At 42.1% G+C, this 26,367-nt stretch overlaps 1 protein-coding gene across 1 annotated transcript in view; it reads right to left on the bottom strand.

Annotated features, from left to right (window-relative positions):
- Positions 1 to 26,367, bottom strand: part of DCHS2 (dachsous cadherin-related 2) — a 267,892-nt gene that overhangs the window by 13,064 nt on the left and 228,461 nt on the right. The window contains exons 13-18 of the mRNA XM_066574814.1: positions 22,679 to 23,536; positions 22,039 to 22,149; positions 17,931 to 18,142; positions 15,283 to 15,434; positions 9,704 to 9,834; positions 8,288 to 8,574 (exon numbers count right to left, since the gene is read on the bottom strand). Coding sequence (XP_066430911.1) covers positions 8,288 to 8,574; positions 9,704 to 9,834; positions 15,283 to 15,434; positions 17,931 to 18,142; positions 22,039 to 22,149; positions 22,679 to 23,536 — 1,751 coding nt within the window. The remainder of the gene's footprint in view (positions 1 to 8,287; positions 8,575 to 9,703; positions 9,835 to 15,282; positions 15,435 to 17,930; positions 18,143 to 22,038; positions 22,150 to 22,678; positions 23,537 to 26,367) is intronic.

The raw sequence follows: 26,367 nt of genomic DNA, 5'->3' as shown, positions 1-26,367 counted from the left end.
AAGCACAGGCGGGCAGGACCACTATATCTCCCTGACGGCACATTGGGTGAATTTAGTGGCGGCTGGGACCGAGTCAGAGCCTGGGACCGCTCACATCCTACTCACCCCCAGAATTGCGGGCCCCAGCTCGGTGCTGGTATCTGCGGCGGTGTATGCTTCCTCCACTAAACCACCCTCCTCCTCCTACGCAACCTCTGTCTTGCAATCAAGATGTGTCAGCAGCAGCACGTCGCCAGCAGTCGGTGTCGCGCGGGGTGGCAGCACAGCGGTGGCCAAGCGTCAGCAGGCCGTGCTGAAACTACTCAGCTTAGGAGAGAAGAGGCACACGGCCCACGAACTGCTGCAGGGTCTGACAGAGCAGACCGACCACTGGCTTTCGCCGCTGAGCCTCCAACCGGGCATGGTCGTGTGTGACAACGGCCGTAACCAGGTGGCGGCTCTGCAGCTCGGCAGCCTCACGCACGTGCCATGCCTGGCCCACGTCTTTAATTTGGTGGTTCAGCGGTTTCTGAAAAGCTACCCACGCTTGTCAGACCTGCTCGGAAAGGTGCGCCGGCTCAGTGCACATTTCCGCAAGTCCAACACGGATGCTGCCACCCTGCGCACCCTGCAACATCGGTTTAATCTGCCAGTGCACCGACTGCTGTGCGACATGCCCACACGGTGGAACTCTACGCTCCACATGTTGGCCAGGGTCTATGAGCAGCGTAGAGCTATAGTGGAATACCAACTCCAACATGGGCGGCGTAGTGGGAGTCAGCCTCCTCAATTCTTTACAGAAGAGTGGGCCTGGTTGGCAGACATCTGCCAGGTCCTTGTAAACTTTGAGGAGTCTACCCAGATGGTGCAATCATTAGCATCACCATTCCTCTGCTATGCCTCTTGAGAAGTTCCCTGCAAAGCATAAAGGCAGACGCTTTGCGCTCGGAAACGGAGGCGGGGGAAGACAGTATGTCGCTGGATAGTCAGAGCACCCTCCTGTCTATATCTCAGCGCGTTGAGGAGGAGGAGGGGGAGGAGCATGAGGAGGAGGGGGAAGAGACAGCTTGGCCTACTGCTGAGGGTACCCATGCTGCTTGCCTGTCATCCTTTCAGCGTGTATGGCCGGAGGAGGAGGAGGAGGAGGAGGAGGATCCTGAAAGTGATCTTCCTAGTGAGGACAGCCATGTGTTGCATACAGGTACCCTGGCACACATGGCTGACTTCATGTTAGGATGCCTTTCTCGTGACCCTCGCGTTACACGCATTCTGGCCACTACGGATTACTGGGTGTACACACTGCTCGACCCACGGTATAAGGAGAACCTTTCCACTCTCATACCTGAAGAGGAAAGGGGTTCGAGAGTGATGCTATACCACAGGACCCTGGCGGACAAACTGATGGTAAAATTTCAATCCGACAGCGCTAGTGGCAGAAGGCGCAGTTCCGAGGGCCAGGTAGCAGGGGAGGCGCAGAGATCAGGCAGCATGTACAGCACAGGCAGTATAACACTCTCTAAGGCCTTTGACAGCTTTATGGCTCCCCAGCAAGACTGTGTCACTGCTCCCCAGTCAAGGCTGAGTCAGCGGGAGCACTGTAAAAGGATGGTGAAGGAGTACGTAGCCGATCGCACGACCGTCCTCCGTGACGCCTCTGCCCCCTACAACTACTGGGTGTCGAAGCTGGACACGTGGCCTGAACTCGCGCTGTATGCCCTGGAGGTGCTTGCTTGTCCTGCGGCTAGCGTCTTGTCAGAGAGGGTGTTTAGTGCGGCTGGGGGAATCATCACAGATAAGCGTACCCGCCTGTCAACCGACAGTGCCGACAGGCTTACACTCATCAAGATGAACAAAGCCTGGATTTCCCCAGACTTCTCTTCTCCACCAGCGGACAGCAGCGATACCTAAACAATACGTAGGCTGCACCCGCGGATGGAAGCATCATTCTCACCATAAAAAAAGACCTTTTAGCTTCATCAATCTGTGTATTATATTCATCCTCCTCCTCCTGCTCCTCCTCCTGAAACCTCACGTAATCACGCCGAACGGGCAATTTTTCTGAGGCCCACAAGGCTCAGTCATATAACTTTTGTAAACAATGTTTATACGTTTCAATTCTCAATAAAGCGTTGAAACTTGCATCTGAACCAATTTTTATTTTAACTGGGCCGCCTACAGGCCTAGTTACAAATTAAGCCACATTAACCAAAGCGATTAATGGGTTTCACCTGCCCTCTTGGTTGGGCATGGGCAATTTTTCTGAAGTACATTTGTACTGTTGGTACACCAATTTTTTTGGGCCCTCGCCTACATTGTAATCCTAGTAATTTTTAGCCCAACTGCATTAAAGCTGACGTTACCTCAGCTGTGCTGGGCACTGCAATGGGATATATTTATGTACCGCCGGTGGCTTCCTGGGACCCACCTATGCTGTCGGTCCAAACAGAGTGGTAACTGCATGTGTCCACTTCTAAAGAACCCCAGTCTGACTGGGGCATGCAGTGTGGGCCGAAGACCACCTGCATTAAACCTGACGTTACCTCAGCTGTGATGGGCACTGCAATGGGATTTATTTATGTACCGCCGGTGGGTTCCAGAGAGTCACCCATGCTGCCGGTCCACACGGAGTTGTAACTGCATGTGTCCACTTCTAAAGAACCCCAGTCTGACTGGGGCATGCAGTGTGGGCCGAAGACCACCTGCATTAAACCTGACGTTACCTCAGCTGTGATGGGCACTGCAATAGGATTTATTTATGTACCGCCGGTGGGTTCCAGGGAGCCACCCATGCTGTCGGTCCACACTGAGTTGTAACTGCATGTGTGTTCTTCTAAAGAACCCCAGTCTGACTGGGGCATGCAGTGTGGGCCGAAGACCACCTGCATTAAACCTGGCGTTACCTCAGCTGTGATGGGCACTGCAATAGGATTTATTTATGTTCCGCCGGTGGGTTCCAGGGAGCCACCCATGCTGTGGGTCCACAGGGACTTCACATTAGGGATTTGTACCTGCCAGTGTCTATGTATTAAAAACCCCAGTCTGACTGGGGCATGCACTGTGGGCCGAAGACCACCGGCATTAAACCTTACGCTACCTCAGCTGTGCTGGGCACTGCAATGGGATATATTTATGTACCGCCGGTGGCTTCCTGGGACCCACCAATGCTGTCGGTCCACACGGAGTTGTAACTGCATGTGTCCACTTCTAAAGAACCCCAGTCTGACTGGGGCATGCAGTGTGGGCCGAAGCCCACCTGCATTAAACCTGACATTACCTCAGCTGTGATGGGCAATGGGATTTATTTATGTACAGCCGGTGGGTTCCAGGGAGCCACATATACTGTGGGTGCACACGGAATTCCCATTGCGGAGCTGTACCTGCCTGTGACTATTTATAAAAAACCCCGGTCTGACTGGGGCATGCAGACACCTTGACAGAATGAATAGTGTGTGGCACATGGGTTCCCCATTGCTATGCCCACGTGTGCAGCTCCTGATGGAGGTGGCACAGGATTGGATTTCTCATTACTTCTGTACAGCATTATGGGCTATCGCCCCGCCCCTCTTAAAGAGGGTCGCTGCCTAGCCGTGCCAACCCTCTGCAGTGTGTGCCTGCGGTTCCTCCTCATGGCAGACGCGCTTATAAATAGACATGAGGGTGGTGTCGCATGAGGGCAGCTGAAGGCTGCGCAGGGACACCTTGGTGTGCGCTGTGGACACTGGGTCATGCGGGGGGGGGGGGGTTGGGCAGCATGTAACCCAGGAGAAGTGGCAGCGGAGTGTCATGCAGGCAGTGATTATGCTTTGTTGGAGGTAGTGTGGTGCTTAGCTAAGGTATGCATTGCTAATGAGGGTTTTTCAAAAGTAAAACTTGTTGGGAGGGGGGGGGGGCACTCTTGCCGCTATTGTGGCTTAATAGTGGGACCTGGGAACTTGAGATGCAGCCCAACATGTAGCCCCTCGCCTGCCCTATCCATTGTTGTGTCGTTCCCATCACTTTCTTGAATTGCCCAGATTTTCACAAATGGAAACCTTAGCAAGCATCGGCGATATACAAAAATGCTCGAGTCGCCCATTGACTTCAATGGGGTTCGTTACTCAAAACGAACCCTCGAGCATCGCGAAAATTTTGTCCCGAGTAACGAGCACCCGAGCATTTTGGTGCTCGCTCATCTCTAATGTTAGCCCATTGAATTCAATGGAGCAGGCAATACAGCCAGCTCCATTGAAAGCAATGGGCTGCCGGCGATCGCACAATGAATTTTTGGGAAGGGCTTAAATATATAAGCCCTTCCCTGCAATTCATCCAGAAATGTGTAAAAATAAAAAAAATATATATACTCACCTGGTCCCGGCAGACGGAGTTCAGCTGCGGCCAGCTGGCAGTTCTCCTGAACTGCTCTCTGTAGTATTCCGCAGCCGGGGATTTAAAATCCCCGCCTGCTGAATGAGCTCCCTCTGATTGGTCACAGCCTGACCAATCAGAGGCAGATCTCACTCACACCCATTCATGAATTCATGAATGGGTGAGTGAGTGCTGCCTCTGATTGGCTCAGCGCAGCTCTCAGCTGAATGACAGCAGTTCAGCACCACAGTGCAGGGGACAGCAGCAGAAGACGCGGCTGTGCCCCGGCAGCTGTAGGGAGGTGAGTATCTATTTTTTTGGTTTTTTAAATCACTTTTAATTCATTTCCAGGGAATGGCTTATATGTAAAGCCCTTCCCTGAAAAAGAATTCAGGTGTGCCAGCGGACCATTGTCTTCAATGGAGTCGCCGGCAGCAGCAGCGGCTCCATTGAAAAGAATGCCTGCATTTTTATTATTTTTTACACTAAAATCTTTCTTTTTCAGGTAAGGGCTTATATTTTTAAGCCCTTCCCGAAAATTCATCCCGCGCTCGCCGGCAGCCCATTGCTTTCAATGGAGCTGGCTGTATTGCCGGCTCCATTGAATTTAATGGGCTAACATCGTTCTTCTCTGCCACAGCTGTTACAGCTGTGGCAGAGGAGAACAATCTTAATGCTGACATAATTTATATTTTTGTATTTTTACACATTTTAGGATGATTTTCAGGTAAGGGCTTCTATTTTTAAGCCCTTCCCGAAAATTCATCCCGCGCTCGCCGGCAGCCCATTGCTTTCAATGGAGCCGGCTGTATTGCTGGCTCCATTGAATTCAATGGGCTAACATCGTTCTTCTCTGCCACAGCTGTTACAGCTGTGGCAGAGGGAGAATGATCGTTATGCTAACAGTGGGTGGGGGGGGTTCTCACTCTTGCCACTATTGTGGCTTAATAGTGAGACCTCGGAGCCCGAAATGCAGCCCTGCATGTTGCTCCTCGCCTGCCCTATCCATTTCTGTGTTTTTTACATGACTTTGGTGATTTGCTAAGATTTTCACAAATGAAAACCTTAGCGGAGCACCAGTCATATACAAAAATGCTTGAGTCGCTCATTGACTTCAATGGGGTTCGTTACTCGAAACGAACTCTCGAGCATCACTGAAAGTTCGACTCGAGTAACGAGCACCCGAGCATTTTGGTGCTCGCTCATCTCTAATTGCCAGTCTTCAATAAATTCCCCCCAATATCTAACAAAGAAGCATTTAGCCCACGGCGACTAAGAGTAGAGTATTACATCTGCATTCATATTTCTAAGCAATTTTATATGAAAAAAAAACTGAATGTATTTGAATAGCAAGTAGAGATGAGCGAGTATACTTGCTAAGGCACATTACTCAACAAGTAGTGCCTTAGCCGAGTATCTCCCCGCTCGTCTCTAAAAATTCAGGGGCCGGCGCGGGTGACAGGTGAGTTGCGGCAGGGAGCGGGGGGGGGGGGGGGGGGGGAGAGGGAGAGAGAGATCTCCGCTCTGTTCCTCCCCGCTCCCCCCACCGCTCCCCGCCCCCCGCCGGCCCCCAAATTTTTAGATACGAGCGGGGAGATACTCGGCTAAGGCACTACTCGCTCGAGTAATGTGCCTTAGCGAGTATACTCGCTCATCTCTAATATAAATACATTCTTTTTAACTCTAGGCTTTCAAACATTTAGGAACCCCTGAGTGTCTTTTCGCAAATCTGGCTATTAAATTAGTAATTTTTTAAGTTTGAGGAAAACAAGCTGCTGGTGTTCAGTTCATCATGATGGATTACTCATGTAATAACACACCTCTTAGTGCATTGCAACGTTACTGTGTCTCCTACTACCTACTGTCCAAAAGAAACAGGGCTTCAAATTATTTTGAGACTACTTTATCATTACAAAAGTCATATGAATGGCCCACTTATATTTTATAAAATATATTCTTCGTTAAATATTTTCATTGTGCTGAAAGACTTCTGTATTCAATTAAATTGTCAGAAGAATACACGTGCATAAATGTTCTTGTATGACCCATTAGTCAAAATATGAGGTCCTTGTGAGTCAGCAAATCCGGATTAGTAGCCCAGCAATAAAACAACCAGTCAAAACTTGATATGACTCATAATTAAACAAAGAGTAATGATGGGCATAAGATTACGGTTCAACTGGCCTCCAGTGTAACATTACACACTCTGGAATTACAGATGTTAGACTATGAACAATGCATTGAGGCCGATCTGTCTAGAAGAACATGCTAGATATACAGCACTACATTCTCAGGATATTCTTATTCCTGTCTCTGGAAAAAATACAGTTATTTCACTTTTTCTTTCCCAAATATATACAGTTAAATTGTATTATAGAATAACAGCTTTCATTATAGGACTGTGCTACTTATAGGATCATGTGATAATGGGGCTGAAAGAGTTGATAGTGTGGCCGATAAGTTATATCCACCTTTTATCTTTTGGCTCTATTGCCTATAATCTAACTAAAAAGTCATATGACAAAAATCACTTAAGGGGTATTCTCAAGATCACATTGGTTGCTCAGTGTGTTCGATATCTGAAATGATTAAGCCTTGTAAATCAATTTTTTGAAAATGCACCAGTCCTGAATTCTCATCCCCTAAACATCCCATCCCCACTCTCTGTTTATCTTTGGTTACTCCTGAACATGACCTCTAGTAGTTCTTCACTCTGGTTAAGCACTACTGCTTAGTTTATCCCTGTCTTTACTCCTCTGTCTTTGCCTTCAGCACACACAGTGAGCATGTACATAGCAGGCTTTATCTCTGCTCTCTCTTCCCTGTGTTCAGTAAGCACAGCTCAGCTCTACCTCCTCTCCATGGACAGATGGTCTTATAAGGGTTGTGCAAGATAAGTTTTGCAGAGCTATATCCTACTCCCCTTCTCATACTGTGTAAATATTGTCTCTTGCTCTTTATAAGGGGGTGGACAAAGGGTTCACCTGCTCCAATTAACCTTTTCAGTGCTCAGACAGAGTCATGCTAATGGTAAGTGCATAGAGGTGGGACATGCTGGCAGCCAGGAGGCAATGCAGGGTGTTTCTGGGAATTGTAGTTTCCCAGTTAGAAATTCTAGTCACAAGGGCTGATCAGCAGGACCACACAGTTTGCTTAGTGATGAACGTCTCACCAATGGAAGTAGCAGAGCGTAAATAGGTAGAATGGAGGCACATAGTGATTTCATTTGGGCATGTGGCATTACAATATTAGGAAGACACTTGGCTTTTGACAAAAATGTTGGACTGTGGGATAACCCCTTTAAAGAGGTTGTCCCGCAAAAAGAAGTTATCCATGATACATAGGATATCTGATAACTATGTAATTGGTGGGGGTTTGGCCCCTGGGACTCACACCAATCTTGAGAATGGGGATCCTGAGTGTCCTCAAATAAAAGGATTAATGGTCTTCCATGGGCACAACCAATCCATTCCTTGCAATGGGATTACTGGAGAAAGATGAGTTCTTTCCAGCAGTCTCATTGAAATGTATGTAGCGGCAGCGCACATACTCCAATGCTGCTTCATTTATTCGGGGACCTTTGGGACCCTTGTTTACATAGTTAGTGGACGTTCCACTAGTTGGTCCCCCACTGATAAGATAGCTATAGTATCCCTTATCCTGTGGATTGGAGTAAACATTCAATCTTGGTACAAAATCTTTAAGCTTTATGTGATGCTTGATGTTCCAGACTTGCAGTGATATAGGTTTCAATATGATAAACATTCATAACTTTTTAAGTTATGGAAATTATCCTATTAAGTTTGTAGGAAAGAATGGGACATGCAACTATATATAGAAGCCTCAGTTGTGACACATATGAGATACTAGACATGACACACCTTCCATTTGACTATGTCAAAGGCTAACTCCTAACTTCTCAGAAGTGGTTATTAGACCTGGAACGAATTTCTCAAGGACTTACCTTATAGATATCTTTAGTAAATAATGGAGGATTATCATTAACATCTAGAATAAAAACTATGAGTTCCGCTTCAGCCAGATGCAGCAAATCAGAGGCCTGAATCCTTAAATGATATTGAGATGTTTCTTCATAATCCAAGACACCGATGAGAGTTACAACTCCTGACCATTTGTCAATGGCAAACTTCATCCCAGGATTTCCATCTTCAGTAAAACTATATGATACATTTGGTGTTAGATCCACATCATTGGCTGATATGCAAGCTACATGGTAGCCTGGGGCAGCATCTGAAATGTGCAATGAAACACAACTTTACCCATGACAGCTTAAAAAATCTTTAAACATGAAAGGGCAACTCCAACAAAAACATATTTCTTCCATCATTCCTCCTCACCCCCCAATTGTCTGTCACACACTGGAAGTATCCTAAATATATTGCAATCGCTTGCATGTAGTGCAGAGTCCTTTTTGATACAAATCAGGTACCAGCTTGATTCTGAGATTTATCCCTGCTTTTTCTTTCACTAGTCTGTGCTGCTATCAATCCCATGGCGCATCAGTACAACATCACTGGACCAGCTAGAGCTTGTACCACCTCTGCCTGCTGGGAGGACATTGTAATTATCACTACTCTGTATATTCACCTAAATAAGCTACAGACCATAAAGAAATAGTCAGGAGGCTTAACTATTATCTTCTTCACTGTAACTGTGTGATCATCAGCAGTAACTGTGATAGACGTGTCTGTGTTCCCCTCTAAGGATCTTGTGTGGTAAAGTTCATCACAAAAGAATTATGCTGAGTGAAGAACTGACTCTTTGAGAGGAACATAAAGCCAAGTAAATCTCAGAAGGTCACATTGAGATCACATGAGGAGAAGAACTCAATGAGTTGCAGAAAGAAAGGAATAATTAAACAAGGTAATACTAGCCGACTTATTTATACAGGGGAGATAATGAATGAAAAAAGTCATCAGCATGGCTCTTTAAGAATATAAACTTCTTAAAACTTATCTTCCTTTTCTTACATTTGACTTAGGCGCTATGTCTTATAATTCTGTCCTTACTGTAGTGCAAGTCAGTTCAACATGTACTGATTTTATGATGACCTTGTGCTTATATACAGCATCTTACTATTTCTGAGCACATAGCGCTGCAGTGTAAAGCATGCGGGAAGGATATGGCAGCAGCATCTCAAGACACTGATAAAATAGGAGATTTGTTTTAGACTACTTTAAACTCCCAACAGAAATGCACCTAATCTATTAAGTAAGCTGTTAATCAAGTAATATCAATTTACTAACTTCAATGGGATTTTCTTAATGCTTGATATTTTTTCATGGGGTTGCAAAGTTTATGATGACAAAGAAAGAAATATGAATTTCCAATCCGCTGCAAAGCTTTTCTGATGACATACCTTCAGGAATAAATGCAGCTTCCAGAGGAGGTATTGTAGGGGCATTGTCATTGATATCAATAACTAATACTGTTACTGTGCTTGTTGCAGAAAGGCTTGGGGACCCCCTATCAGCAGCTTGGAGAACCAGCCTGTAAGTACAAGCAGTGAAAATTACAATAAAAATCACAATATTCTCAATACATACTAGAGACATTTACAAATATTAATATTTCAGCATGACGGCTAATAACGGCTAATAACAATGTTATCAGCACTGCCCGCGGAGAACTCAGCATACGGTCCCTGCTATCACGAACAATGGATTTCATGCTCACATGAAATCCATCGTTCAGCAGAAAAGCAAATGATGGTAAGATTTAGACACAGTTATCGCTCAAAAGCCATCATTTGGATGAATTTTGAGTGATAATCTTTGCGTCTAAATGGGCCTTAAATCTCAGTAGGAGATCCATCAGTGAGGATTAAATGATGGCTACATTTCCATCAGTCCTTTCCTCTCCTGAACCTTCTTATCAACTAATTTATGATCACAACAAAGTTTATCTTTGTTTGGGTCATAAATTAGCTGATAAAACCTACAGTGCCCCATTGGCAGTCACGTGTACATGCGATGACTATTGCCTGAATTCACGATTTCTAGCAATTATTTTTGGTAATATTTGACCCAGTGTTAAGGTACCTTTAGACTGCAGTTTCTATATACAGTGACATGTAGAAGCTGCAGAAGACAAACAGTGCAAAATGTTTCCGAAAACTCTATTCAAAAATGACTGTCAGTCCAAAATACATGCATTTAGGTGAAAAAGTGCCCCCAAACATATCTATAGCCTTTAAAAGGGTTGCTCACATTAGAAAGAAAAGGTTTGTTTTTTGTCCAGAAACATAGTCGCACATGTCTATGGTCTGTCTCTGGTATTACAGTGATGCCCCAATCACTTGAGTACCAATTTATAGACAAGCATGACTGTTTCTGTAGTCTATTACTTCTCTAATACCTCCCCTTTTCCACCGGTGGTAACTCTGTATTCATTAACCTCTTAAGCTCCTCTAACAAACATAGCCTTTTAACTGCGGTGCCACACAAGCTATTCTGAATGGTCCACATATAGTTAAAAGATGCCACTCAGTAACCTTCTGGCCATATGAGAGTGAACATGAGCCACCTAAGCTGCTGGGCCTGGTAGTTTGCTATGCTGCTATCTTGCTAGTTATAATGTGTCATCGTTATTGACATAGCATGCCCACCATGAAATCATTTCACACAGTGCAATCTTGCTGACACAGAACACATGGAATCATTTTTGGTATTTATTGACTGTTTTGTAAAAAAATCTGAAATATGTTAACAAAAACAGTTAATTTTGCCAATCACATTATTTGGCTCAATAATTGAGTTTTAATACCAAATCTTATTGCCAAGGAACCTGATTTTTCTGGGAAGCAATATCAATATGGGACAGCTTCACACAGTTGGAGGCAGGAGGTCAGTCTCCGCTAGTGTTAAATTCACCCACCACTGGGCATCACATTGAATTAGCTTCTGCCAGCAATTATTAACACTAGTTCTTGTTCTCTCCCCAATGTCCACCCTGAAAAAAAATATGTTTGATTCCAAAGTCTTCGAAGAAATCGAGATTGTGGGAACTAAAGCATGCATATTACTACATCCGAAAAAAGTTTTGTTTTATGACAAATTGTCAAGTGAACTGTTGTCAGTTCAAGATCTGAGCATGTAGCTGCAGTTACCCGAATATCTCACGCCCCATATCATACAGTACATCTATTCAGGGAGCAGAGATATGGGGTATTTATTGTACTGTTCTTACACTGTAGGGCTGTTAGGGAAAGGGAATGACAAGTGATTACTGTAACCATCAAATAAAATAAAAACTCTATGGAGGCCAAATTAAACTCTATTTTTGCTTTTTTACTCTAACAAGGCACTATTGAAAAAACATACATAAATATGGTCACTGTTAGGTTGTGCTGCTTGGACCTTTAGTACTAGGGTTTCTAGCAGCACAAGTTCGCAGGTGCAGCATAATTGTGCTGGCTGGGTGTGGTGATTTCTTGATAGCCAATCCCCTGAGTCTTTGCTCACATATAAACCCAGCTCCTGTCAGTGTCTGTTTGGTGTCCAGAGTGAGCAGTCCTGTATCCTTGTCTGATACAGCTTGCTGTGTGAACTGTGTCTGGTGCTGCTGGATCATGTATCCTGTTCCGTTGCAGCTTGTAGTGTGTTTGCTGTGAATTTGTTAGTTCATATCCATTTATACATTAATTTTCTGTCAGTTTTGTTTCAGTTTGTTCTTCTGGGTTTGTTTGCTATTTCTGAGCTAGGGTGTCCCTTAGAGTCCTCTAGTAGATGTGTCTTGTAAGTTTAGGGACTGCAAGACACGAGGAGCCTTATCGTGGCCTTTGCAGCTTAAGTTCATTGGCCAATGTATGAACCAATACCTCGTACTTTTATAGCCATCATCTCCTTATATGTACAGGTATACATGGCGAGAGTTGTGGTCATTTGTCAGTCCCTAAGTTGTGTCTGTCTGTCAGTCCAGTCCGCAGTGCTCTGTCCTGTTGGTGTTTCCGTCAGCCCGTCCAGTCTGAATTCCATTTTAGGGTCCCTGTGTTTGTATTATACCCAGCCTGTTTTGGGCACATTCATGTGGGCCCTGTGCCTATTTACCCACACGAACGTAACAATCCCTGGCAATTTCATATCTCTTTACATGGTTAAGAACAAATATGACACACAAATAAAGACAATCGTTCTACCAGCAATTTTCTGGCTGCAAAAATAGAGCAAAATTGCTGTAGGTTTTTGAAAATTGGTACATTTATGTATAAGAATTTGGTGCAAGATCTATAAGCTGGAGCATGCTTACTGAAACGTGAAATGTGGAATAAATATGGTAAAACTAATAGATTGCCTATCCCAGGACGGTGACTGCAATCTATATAAATAAATAAGCATGCTCAGGAAAAGGATTCAGTTGAAATAGGAAGAATAGTTATAATGCAAAGGCGTCAGCTATTTCGACTACACAAAATACCCACGACAAACCAACATGGTCCCTTGGTTGTCTCATTTTTATCTCGGCAGTCCTCTTCACTATTATATATTTAGGGATGTACCATGATTTTACAGGACTTAAGTTTGGAATTTGTTAAATTAAGATTTTGCAACTTTGTAAAATGTCATCATAGAACCTCAGCAGATGATTGATGAAAAAGTGTACATTTTACAATGTAGGCTTGTGTGCTCGATAGAGAGCTTTGCGCCGCTTGTATGGACTTAGATGAAGTTTGTTATAGACATAGTTATAGAGCTCTAAGAATTATTACTGCCACTTTATTCTACTGGGGATGGGACTCTAAAGTTCATACACCGATGGAAGAATGCAGAAATACAAGAAGACTCATAGTTTTGAATCCACTGTATTCATGAGTGCTCCCCTGGCTTCTTCCTGTTTCCCAAAATTCCCCTCACTAACAGTTGACCACCAAGAGCCTAGTTTGGAATTTCTTGTTTGTAGGTTTTATAACCAAGTTGTCTCAATCTATAGTTGCGTTCTGGCATATATATACCTCACGGAAGTAGATAGGACATAAACATAGTTAAGAAGATCAGTGCTTGGGAATACATTGTAAGGGACAATACATTAGAAAATAAGAATTCTTGTTTTAGTTTATTCCCATTTTTTTCATTTATGGAGAAACCCTTTAAGTCTCATAGAAAATAACTTGTGGTTCACGGAATAGCTTCAAGAGAAAAACCCTGAAAACTGTTGGCATAAAATCATTTTATCTTAACGGCAAGAGCAGGGACAGTAAGTCATTCTTTCAGACTGTAACGTGCTTTTGTTGTTAGACTGTGGATATGATTTATTGTTCTATGGTAGTGTGAATATGGAGAGCAGCCAGCGAGAAGAATCAAAACCACTCTAAAGTGTTTTCTCAGCACAGTAATTAATGACTTGTTATTTCTAAAATACCACCTCTGGATTTAAAACATATTTCAAAGCATAACAAATGCTAGATAAATACGTAAAAGTGCGACTAATGGACTGTTCCACATCTTGTAAAGTGTTCATTTCCCTGTGCGATGGCTGTCTGTGTTTTCCCTTGCTGGAATACAGGTATTATTTTAGAATTTGTTAGCTTTCCTGGTTGTTTTTACACAATTTAATCTTAAATAGCTCTCAAACTTAATTTTTAAACACTTTGTCAAACTTTGTTTCGTCTCCAAACATGTGAAAATAATGTTAGAAGTCCAGACTTGGAACTGAAGAGTTCGCCTGCTTGCAAAAGCTATCCACATTAATCTGGCGATGAATGCAGAAGGAACAGGCAGAAAGCACAAATACATGTTCAGTTTTTAATTCTCATATTATTAGGATTGTTTTAGATGTAAAGCCTGTAGTGGAGTTCTGTCAGTGCCATCATATCACTTTTTGGCACTACTGCATTGAAAGATGGCATTCAATTATCATATTTATGAAAAGCTCCGCTCCTTTTTCCAACCTAAGGGTGCCTTTACGCAGTGTAATCGCGGCAGGCATACCACATTGGAAGACCCACAGCAATTACACTGGAAAACAGCCATGGCCAAATTCACACCTAAATTATGCAGATTTTGCCGCAGTTTTTGAAGCTGATCTTAACCCTTAGATTTCAAGGGTTGAATTCTGTAGCATAAATCCGCAGCATAAATAGACATTCTGCGGATTCAGAATCTGCAGCGATTTTCAAAAATGCTGTAGATTCATTGTGGAAAATTTCCACAGCATGTGCTGCTGTATTTAGGTAAGACATTGCACTGCCTGAGGGGGTTTAAAGACTGGCAACTAAATTAATTAACGGAATTAGAGGACTGAAATACACAGATGGGCTATCAAAAGTGGGAGTATCACCCTAGAAAAAAGACAGTTTAGGGGCGACCAAATAACTTTGCATAAATACATTAGGGGACAATACAAGGATCTCTCCCATGATCTGTTTATACCCAGGACTGTAAAGGTAACAAGAGGGCATCCTCTACATTTACAGGAATGAAGGTTTTATCACCAACACAGGAGGGGGTTCTTTACTGTAAGAGCAGTGAAACAGTGGAACTCTCTACCTGAGGACGTGGTGATGGCAAAATTTGATAGAGGTGTTTAAGAGGGGACTAGATGTCTTTTTAGAGCACTATGATATTACAGGATATAGACATTAAATAGCAAAAAGGATTGTTGATCTGGGCATCTTCCGACAGCTGGATTTGGAGTCAGGAGGGAACTTTTCTCTGAAGAGTGTTGATACAGGGACTATTCTGACTACCATTATAGAGTCAGGAAGGAATGTTTTCCCCCAAAATAGGGTAAATTGGCTTCTACCTCGTTGGTTTTTTTTGCCTTCTGAATCAACATGGGAGGGGGGAGGAGCTGAACTGGATGGACATTTGTCTTTTGTCAGCCTAACATTATTGGAGGAGCAGACAGCCTACAGCCAAATGTTTTCCACATGTTTTCTAGAGACATAGACACTAATTATTTTTATCAAGCAAATAGCTATACAACCATCCAGCAACAAACCTGTAAGAGGATTTAATCTCCCGATCCAGGATAGCATTTGTAGAGAGAATACCTCGTCTTGAGTCAAGCATAAACACTTTATTTTCATTGCCGTCCACAATAGAGTAATCTATTTGTCCATTTAACCCACTGTCAGCGTCGCTTGCAAAAACCTGCAAAAACAAAGTACTATCATAGGTCATACACTACACAGAGGTGAGAGAATATTTCATAGTGCAAAGATCAGTATAAGACACAGCTCTAATAACATATAGTAATTGTATGTATCTGAGTGTCCATCACATAAACCAGGACTGAATTATATCAAATGAAGGTAAACAATGTAGGTTCCTATTGACTGCAAAGATCTTGAAATCAATGAGGAATTGATAAGGGAAGTATATTAGAAGGCTGTAGAATTTTCTGTTATATGATGAATTACATTTATTTGCTAAAACCGGAATACCCCTTTAAAACTTCCCTAATTTATCATCTGGCAGTCCAAATGATACAAACCTTCATTTCTAGTGATACATTAAGCTGAAAAACAATACAAATTTTATCAAATATATATCAGTAAGAAGTAAGTCTACTTCTTCACAGCCAGACAATAATTTCACACCTGCATTCAATGCAAAGCTGTAATAACAATGACACAATTATACTAAAGCATATGTCAAGTATATCGGGGGAATTTATCATCAGGCGATTTTTTGAAGCCACTAATTTGAATACTTTTTGCCCTTCTCCAGTTCTGACAATTTTATCAAATGTTGCACTGTGTTGATACATATGTCACATCTTTAAATATAATTAGAGGTGTAGAGGGACTTTATATACCACCTAGCTGCTGGAGTAATATTGCAACAAATTTTGGGACTTTTAAAAAAGTTGCATGTCATAAATGTCTCTAAATTTTGGCCAGGCAGCAAACCATGTCCATTTTTCTAGACACTTTTGAAAAGTGGAGTGAGAGGCATAACATCTGTTCTTTATGGTGCTCATAAATAGTAAATTTGTCTAAATTAATTTGCCCAAATAAAAGGGCAACTTATGCCAGAATTCTGTCATAACACCAGTAATAAATGTGTCCCATTCTGCTGGAGTACCTGGTCCTTGTCATGATCGTGGGTCCAGGGTGGCGATGCGGCATTACCCCAATGACCACATGTTGCGCCATGTCATTGTGTGCTCAATTTTTGTCAGCACTGGTAAGCAGGGAGTCAACTATTCCATTCTGTTAAGTGGTTAATTGTCTGGCTGGGGTAACTGGTTGCTCAGCTAGTCAGTCAGTATTGTTTGGTTATTTAAACATCCCGTCTGTACAGAAGGTGTTGGTTATACTCTGTCAGAAGGCATTTCTGTTCTTGTCTGGGGCTCCTGGTTTGGATCTGCATCTCAGTTCAGATAAGTCTCTTTTGTGAGTCTTCTTACCGTCGTTACTATTCCCTGTCACCATCTAGGGAAAGTCAGGGTCGCTTGAGGTTCCTGGGATAGGGTTGCCCTCATCAGGATGATCGCCCTGCTTACATTGGTAGGTTTAGGGTTAGATTCCATTTTTCCCTTTTGCCATTTCCTTATTATATATTTGTGTCATCTGTATTTATATGCTAAGTATATAAGTATTCGTCATGACCAATTACATCCAGGTTGGACATAACAGTCCTGGAAGTAATGTAATGGTAGTGCATGAATAAAGTATAATAGCTAACATACATAGAAAATTCATTATTCTAGATACTGCAGGAATTGTAAGACATTGTAAAAATGAGTCTGCCTTTTTCACTGTTGTCCGTGGGGCAGTCTAGTATTGGAGCTCAGACTTATTTAAGTAAGTGATTCAGAACTGCAATACCGGACTTACCTTATGTACAACAGTGGCGCTGTTTCGTGAAAAAAGCAGACCCTTTTCTTTAATGTCATAAAGCCTCTTTAACGTTCATTATATGCAATAATAAAGTATTTCAGCGTTATGCCATATAATTAATTTATCCTTCAGAGCCCTTCTAAATATTATACCCTACGAATGCAGGATATAGCAAATTCGGAGCTGCTGTTGATAAAATGCTCTTGTGGATAAATGTATCAATTCAAAGAACAATGTTATATTATGTAATTCCTATTTATGCATTTGACTGATGTGGCTTCAGCCTGGATCTTCACTATCCAATGTATATTCTGTATATGAACAGACATACACAGCCATATAGGCTGCAACAACAATCACTCAAACAACCAAGCCTTGCAGTAAAAGTCTATGATACAAGGAGCGGCCAGATCACAGATTCAAGTAGGTAGAATAAAACAAGTTCCTTTTTAGTATACTGCAATAATTCACTTCCAGACAGTGGAGGAAATTAGTTGAAAGATATACTATCCAGTAGTCGGGTCCAGAACAGCTTCTGAGAGAAAATATCAACTGGCAGTAAAATCTGAATAAATCTTTGGTGCGGTTTCCAGCCCACAATATTTATAATCTTCTACCAATTCCTACAATGTGAATGCTGTAAATCAGTCAATTCCAAAATTATTACTGACAATGGAAAAATAAGTCAATGTAAGAATAAAAGGTTCTAAATCTATAAACGGTTATATAAATATGATTGTTCTCATTCATACAAATCCCCCATAACTCGTTCTAATCAACATCTGTTATCGAGTTACCGTACCTGGAGAACAACCATGTTGTAGGCCTGACCTTCCAGGACCCATGTAATGGGATGATCCCGGGCGAACACTGGTGGGTTATCATTCTGATCTTGGACAACCACAGATACTTTGCAGTATGTTGCAGATCGGCTCGTTTCAGCAGAGATGATTACATTTATCCTATTTCTGGCTTCATAATCAAGTAGCGATGGGTTCTGTACTATGAGCTCTCCTGGAAGATGAAAGCATTGCAGCTTATTCAAACAATAGCACATCATAATAGGGTCAGAAGAGAAACAAGGCAGAAAATTATCAGGCATATAGTATATAAATTACATTGTACAGAAACATAATACAGAGCTCATACCAGTGTATGGAGCTTTACTGTACCCATGTATGCCTTCAAATTTTTTATACTTTTTTCTCTAAATTCATACAAATCCTCCCCAAAAAGTAGTGGCATGCTTCATCAGGCTTTGTATTTATCGAATTGCTTTTAGTTGAGAATAGTTCCTAACATTAGGTACCTGACAAAATGTAACATCTTTATTATTGACATGAGCCAACAATGTGATGCAGCAGCCAAAAAGGGAAACACAATTCTGGGATGTATTAAGAGAAGCATAGAGGCTAGATCACGTGAGGTCATTATCCACCTCTATTCTTCCTCAGTCAGACCTCATCTGGAATACTGTGTCCAGTTCTGGGCACCCCCTTTGAAAAAGACATAGGCAAACTGGAGCAAGTTCAGAGAAGAGTTACCAAGATGAGGAGCGGTCTGCAAATCATGTTCTATGAAGAACGGTTAAAGGATCTGGGATGTTTAGCTTGCAAAAAAGAAGGCTGAGAGGAGACTTATTAGCCGTCTACAAATATCTGAAGGGCTGTCACAGTGCAGAGGGATGAGCCCTATTATCATTTGCACAAGAAAAGACTACAGGCAATGGGATGCAATTGAAAGGGAAGAGACACAGATTAGATATTAGAAAAAACTTTCTGACAGTGAGGGTGATCAATGAGTGAAACAGGTTTCCATGGGAGGTGGTGAGTTCTCCTTCAATGGAAGTGTTCAAACAAAAGCTGGACAAATATCTGTCTTGGATCATTTAGTGAATCCTGCACTGAGCAGGAGGTTGGACCCGATGACCCTGGAGGTCCCTTCCAACTCTACCATTCTATGATTCTATAAGTTACTACATGATCTAACATATATATAGACATCTTAAGGCCCATTTACACTCAAAGATAATTTCTCAAGTGACTGAAAGATTGAAAAGTTTTGCGATTTATTGGCCATTAACACTTTATCATCTTCATTTGCCTCCAGGCGCTGTTAATCACATGCCCAGCTGCATTGTTCTATTCGCGGCTGCTGTCAGATTACAATGTAATCTCCCGCTCCCATGGAGATAACAGCATGCTGTCTATTGAGAGACACTTTATCTTTCAGTGTCTAAATGATGGATTTTAAGTTCACCTTAAAATTATCATTCAATCGAAAACTGCATGATGCCTGAGTTTACATGTAACAATTATCGGTCGTTAGAACGAATTTTGAGCAATAATCGTTACGAGTAAATAGGCCTTTAGCCTGATGTGGTGTGATATGTTATCAAAATAACTCTGCCCCATGTGTATACATAATGTAACTACAAGCCATACCTCACAGTCACTCATCATCCCCATAGCATCTACAATAAACTTCATGTCTCACATCATCTACATCCACATAAGTGGTGCTAGGCTATTAAACGTCAGATTCTGATTGCTAAATGCTTGACATAAGACAACTAGCAGCCAAGCCTCTCTTCTATCCTATTGATTTTTTTTGTCTTTTTATTGTTTCTTTCAATAGGATTTTTGTAACCAAAAACATGAAATTGAACACTAATACTGATCCGAATGAATTCATTGGGATTTAGTCTGATAATTTTGTGTCATAACAGACTGCTACAGTCACCCATGACAAAGCCCATTTTCTTAATTGTACAGAAGATTACAGCATATGACAGATCAGTTGTGTCTGGCCAATTGTCTGTTAAGCCTGATCTGAACACAACTAATATCACAGTAATACACTCTGTTCACCTATGCAGCAGCCTTAGCGGGGCAGAAAATTGCTGCGTCTAACATTTTTCTGTCTAGATCAAAGAGATGCCTGGTGTCATAACTGATACTACCAGACACAGATGCCAGAAGCATCTTTGTGTTACAGTGGGGTGAGATCATCCCAGGCAGACAGGACATATGCAGAAGGGGGCTAAGTCCTGATGCCTTCAATATCATGCCAACCTTCACCAATTATAATAATGCGAGAATTTGTATAAATAACATTTTCATGATTTTATTAGAATAGCAGTGCATGCAAAGACTGTTCTTCACAAACTGAGTGATTGGGAAAAAAAGAACATGGAACTATAGCTATAACTAATTGTTCAGATTATTGAGGAAAATAGTACATATATTAACTCTTTTCAATCCACTGTCTGACGTCTAAAGACATTCTGATTGAAGGCTGTACAGCTCCGTCGGAAGACGTCCCACAGGGTATTCTTACTGTATTACTGGCTGCTCTGTTGTTGGGGGCCTCTCCAGCATATCCCATATTGCATATGGCGCCATTGTATAATGGCAGAAAGAGAAAGTTCCCTAGGAAACCCTGAATCCAAAATTGGATTGCAAAGGGTTAATAGTGATAAAGTTAACTCTTATGGCTAATATTAATTACGGACAGTAGTCTCCATATATTCTCTCCCATAATATTGTATGTTGTACCCTTCTTCTGTTCAGATGCTCATGCGTGAAAGATAAATGATATTGTAAATACAAATGTGCTTCTTTTATAACTTATTTACTTATTCTGCTTGATCTTTTATTAAACTAAATTGATCTGTAAACATCTTTCAGGTCCTGTTAATTACCCCCAGAATTATTTTCTTATGTATTTTCCAAAATAATTTAGTGTTAGAGAAAGTATAATATATCCAATATACTAAATATTAACAATTAGTGTTGAGCGAACCGAAACAGCCGAACCTGCTAACATAATTCTTTACTCTTCCTTTAAAAAGGAAAAAGAAGAAAGACAAATAATCATTTCGCTTGTTTTTTTTCCTTTTTTTCCCTTCCTTTCCTATTTTTTCCTTCTTTTTCTTTCTTTTAAAAAGGAAAAAGTAAAAAAAAATCTTTTTCCTTCCTTTTTTCCCTATTTTTCTTTACTAACTTTGCCTTAAAAGCAGCTCAAAAGTACTTAGATACACTCCTAGGTGACATAAGAGTGTCACACAAGGCTTTTATAGCTCTTAGCAGTGTTACACACCTATTTAAGAGGTATTGCTGAAGTTCTAGTTTGGTTCGAACTATGAAAACTGAAAAAGGGAGAATTCTCACTGACTTGCTTTGTCACTCTAAATGTGCTATATACAGTGTATAGTAAGCACATTTTTTCTTCAATATAAACTAAAATGATAACAGTTGAGCTATATACAGTATATTTGGCTACAAAATAATGGCAAAACAAGAATAGATGAAAGGGGAATCACATGGCTGATAAACAGACAGTTCACTCTTTTCAACCCTCCCCACCTCTCAAGCAAATACTTTTATTTCCCATGAAATGATCATTCTGATGCATCTTTTCTAATTCCGTAACTCTGTGTTGTTTTGATCCTCTGTTATTCCTCCTGAATATTTATGAATAAATTGGTGACTGGATGCTACTATTCCTTTTCTCAGAAGGATGTGTCTCTGCCTTCCAATAGGTGGCGCTGCAGAGGTATAGTTCCATCTCCCTTCTCTGCAAACTGATTGGATAGTATCCCAGTTTGTAGGGACACATCTCCAACTAGTAACACACAGATGTCACTTTATTCATGAATTTCTCAGAGGAATAACAGAGGAACGGCACAACATAGAATTCCCAGGAATGCTCTGAAAATGGTATTTCATGGGAAATACAATTATTTATGAAAACGGACATGTCAGAAGAGGTTTAAAGACATTTGTCTGCTGACATATTCACTTTACAATAAATGTAAGGAACAGGGATGCAGGATTTCATGTTACTGAATCATTGCTCCTCATAAGCTATATACTTTATACACACTGTACTCATTATATAGGAGTTACCTGTTTTAGAATTGAGCATAAATGTATCTTTGTCTCCGTTGATAATTCTATAGGATATGGATTGTTCAGATGGCTTAAAGTATTTGGCTTCCACAGTCACCACAGCTGTGCCTGGTTATCAGAAAGAAGAAAAATGGATTAATTTGCAAAGCAGAGCTGTGAAGTATCTTTCTTCTTCGTAAAATGCACATATGGAAAGTTTTCAAAAATAGTATAAAATCCAATGAGACAGGGTAAACAGTGCTGAATTCGAATAAACAAGTACCCACATAAAGGCATGGTAATTCATAAAAATAGTCCTGACTGGCCATAGGAATATTCTGCAACAGGGCTCCCATAGCTACCATAGTACTACTTTCTTTGTATGGGCCAGAGTGACCATTTCGGCCCCTTTCGGCTCCATGCCATTGGTATGACTGTAACCTCTGCAACCTACTGTATGTGGTTAAACCCATGGCTACAGTAGGATTATTTACAATATTCATATGCAACAGGATTATATAACAGCTATAAGAATGATTGTTGTTGTTTATGCCATATTAAAACCCATAGTGACCAAAAAGTATGCAAATACCCCAAACGACCCTCATGACATTTAGGTTCCTGGCTATAATGAAATGATAATGATATTTAAACTGACCTGCTTTGCTATTCTCCAATATGTTGGCTTTGTAAACATTCTGCACAAAATAGATATCCTTCTCCTCTCCTTCAAGGTCAATTCTTACAAGACCTGTTGATGTTCTCACTGGGATACCAAGATCTGAGGCCTTCACTTTAAGAACTGTGCTCCTGAAGTTATGAGAGATTAGTTTCTGAAGTTTGATCTCCCCTGTATCTTGGGTGATAAAGAAAAGTGGATCAGATTCCACTAGACTATACACCACTGTTCCATTTAAGCCTTGATCTGGGTCACTTGCATGTACAGTAGCAATAGTTGTATTCCCTAAGGACTGATGGGAAACGAGAACTTGTACAAGATCCTCCGAGAATAAAGGGATATTATCATTGATATCTTCAATATGAACTAAAACTTTAACAATAGAACTTAGTGGACCATAAATGCTACTATCGCTAGCCGCCACCCGGAACACATATTGATGTTTCACTTCGCGGTCCAAAGCCTTTGCAGTTACAATGTTGCCAGTTGTATAGTTTATCATGAAAGCGCCTTGGGTATCATCAATCAAGGAGTATGTTACTTCACCATTTAAGCCTTCGTCTACATCAAATGCAGAAAGGCTGAGAACCATTGATCCAATTGCTAGATCCTCTCTAACAGATGTGCGGTACTGGCTCTTAGGAAATGTAGGTGGATTATCATTTTCGTCCAAGACTTTAATATGCAGTTTGGCTGTGGCACTTTTCTTGGGGCTGCCCAGGTCATGGCATTCCACGATGATGGTGAAACTGCTGACATCCTCTCTATCTAGGCTGCGGGTGGTCCAAAGCTCGCCTGATGTGTTATTGATGGCAAAATATCCACCCGTGTTTCCACCTTGAAAAGGAAAGAGACATAAAACAAAAACTGACACTAAGAGCAGTGGAAATATATATCATGGTAACACCATAAAAATATGTTAAGTCCAATAACATGAAGCATTTCTGCTTGTACAGCGAGTGTTTAAGCGTCTCTGGCATGTGACTGCCTTCTGTCCGAATTAAAACCTGTATTTCATTTAAATCAGTGGGTGGCACCGACAGTAAATACAGAATGCCTTATCCATTACAGAGAAATGACTTTTCCAGATGTGAAGGCTTTTTTGAGTTGGACACACCTTATAAAATATATATGTATCTTCATGTGGCTATTTAACCAACATTTCGGAGCAGCTTGCTGCTAGAAGCACCAAAAATAATAAAGCTTCAAAAGCAACATCTAGTGTTCATCATCTTCTAATGAGGTCAACGTTTAATCATGCAAACCACTGCTTAGAGTGACTGTTCACTTAAAGGGGTTCTATGGTTTGGACGACTCGGGCTCATTTAACTGGGCATTCAAAATGACCTAAATTTCTGAGACACTGTAAATCCTCTTAAAAATGTACTTCTGTATTTCGATCCCCTGGTCCATGGCTATGGAGGATGACTGTGTTTTTTCATACTTTGCCTATATAGTTGTGTATATGGACCCATACAAAAGAGTTAATGGTGAAGTGAAGTCAGATTTATTCATCAGCTCACCAGTGATATTCAACAACCATAAAAATGTTCACTGATCGGCTGTACATCTCCCATGTCTCCCCGTGCTACGGAGAAAAGCGATTGTAAGAGAATTGAGCTGATATAAAAGAACCCTAAAGGCCCATGTACATGGAGCAATGATTGCTCAAAGATCTCTTAAACGATAGTTTGAGGGCTTAGTCACACGGGCGTTTATTGCCGCGATTTGCGCATGCGCATGCGTCCGGCGACTTTTTAAAACCATTGCTTTGCAATGGTATCGGACACATGAGCGCTTTTTATGCGCTCGTCCGATAAATTAGAGAACAGAAATCGCAGATCGCACCTATCTGCGATCTGCGATTCCTGTTCTCTTCTCTATATGCGCTCAACGGGGCCGGCGGCAGCAGCGCCGACCCCATTGAGAACATATAGAAGACAAATCATTCTTCTCTGCCACAGCTGGAACAGCTGTGGCAGAGAAGAACGATGTTTGCCCATTGAATTCAATGGAGCGGCAATACAGCCGCTCCATTGAAAGCAATGGGCTGCCGGCGTGCGCGGGGTTAATTGTCGGGAAGGGGTTAAATATATAACCCCTTACCTGCAATGCATCCTTAAATGTGAAAAAATAAAAAAAAAGGATGTTCTCACCTGCTCCCGGCAGCTGGAGATCCCGGCGGTCGGCCTGCAGTGGGTGTGAAGGAGGTGTGACTCAGGCTTGCCCCTGATTGGCTCAGCCTGAGCCAATCAGAGGCTGAGCTCAGTCACACCCATTCATGAATTCATGAATGGGTGTGACTGAGACTTGCTTCTGATTGGCTCAGCGCTGAGCCAATCAGGGGCAAGCCTGAGTCACACCTCCTTCACACCCACTGCAGGCCGACCGCCGGGATCTCCAGCTGCCGGGAGCAGGTGAGTACATCCTTTTTTTTTATTTTTTCACATTTAAGGATGCATTGCAGGTAAGGGGTTATATATTTAACCCCTTCCCGACAATTAACCCCGCGCACGCCCGCAGCGCTTGCATTCAATGGAGCCGCTGTATTGCCGGCTCCATTGAATGCAATGAGCTGGACAGCTCCGGCCCGTTTCTAATGAAACGCGGCTAGGAGCAGATTTTCGGGCGATTTTTGGGCCGATTTTTCGGCGCCGGTCACGCGATTTGCGCATGCGCATCCGTCATGCGATGCGCAAATCGCGTGAAAAAACGCCCGTGTGACTAAGGCCTGAGTGACAGCTTTGAGTGATCATTTTGCATAAACTATTAAGTAGCTACTCAGCTACTTAAGAGCAATTAAATGTGCAAATGGAGCCTTAGCTGAAAGCAGTTAATAGCCTGAGGACTCTTATCTGCTTTCAGTTCTTTTGTTCTCCAATGGGAAACAATGTTATCAGCACTACCCGTGGAGAACTCCTGAACAACGATTTTCATTGGACTGAATTTAACGATCAGCTAGCAATGCACGAAAAGTGCACAATGGCCACACATTTAGACGCAACGATTATCGCTCAAACAATCTCTTTTTAGCGATTTTTCAGCGATCATCGCTCCATGTAAATGGGCCTTAAGGCATGCCATCTTTACATTAACTGCTATCATATTAGAATTAACTTTATAGGATGCGGAAGATTTTTTTCCCTCTTCAAAAAATACAATTCATAGGTGGCTTATCTGTTGTCTACCTGGATATCATAAAATAGGAAGACGGTATAAGGAACCCGTTCACACAGACAAGTGTGTGACAACTCTTCTATTTTATTAGCTACTCTCCATACCGGGGGTACCGGAACAGTGGCGTCACGCGTGACAATCACAGCCCCCTTAGTTTATTGTGCATCCCCATGCTGGGGGTGTCCAGGAGAGACCCAGCACTGCCCTGGCCTTGGCTGCGTGTGTCCCTCCGGGAGGGAGTGTGGTAAGTGCCGCCATGACAAGCTAGCATCGTGCCCTCCCAGCTCCTTAGCATGTCATGTGTCCGGGGTCCCTCTATGGGATGCTGCATTAATATTACATGTTCCTTACTCCATGAATAAATCCCTCAGACTACATGAGTATGCTTCATAGGGACAGCTGACTGCTTCCTAAGGATTGCATGGGTCAAACTTTGCATCGTTGTGCTGTCAAAACAATTTCGGAAGATGATGACTCAACTTCCAAGTCTA

This window comes from Eleutherodactylus coqui, chromosome 7 (genome assembly GCF_035609145.1).
Source record: "Eleutherodactylus coqui strain aEleCoq1 chromosome 7, aEleCoq1.hap1, whole genome shotgun sequence".
Lineage (NCBI taxonomy): Eukaryota > Metazoa > Chordata > Amphibia > Anura > Eleutherodactylidae > Eleutherodactylus > Eleutherodactylus coqui.
Note: the sequence above shows the minus strand (reverse complement) of the source record. Positions and strands in the feature narration are given on the sequence as shown.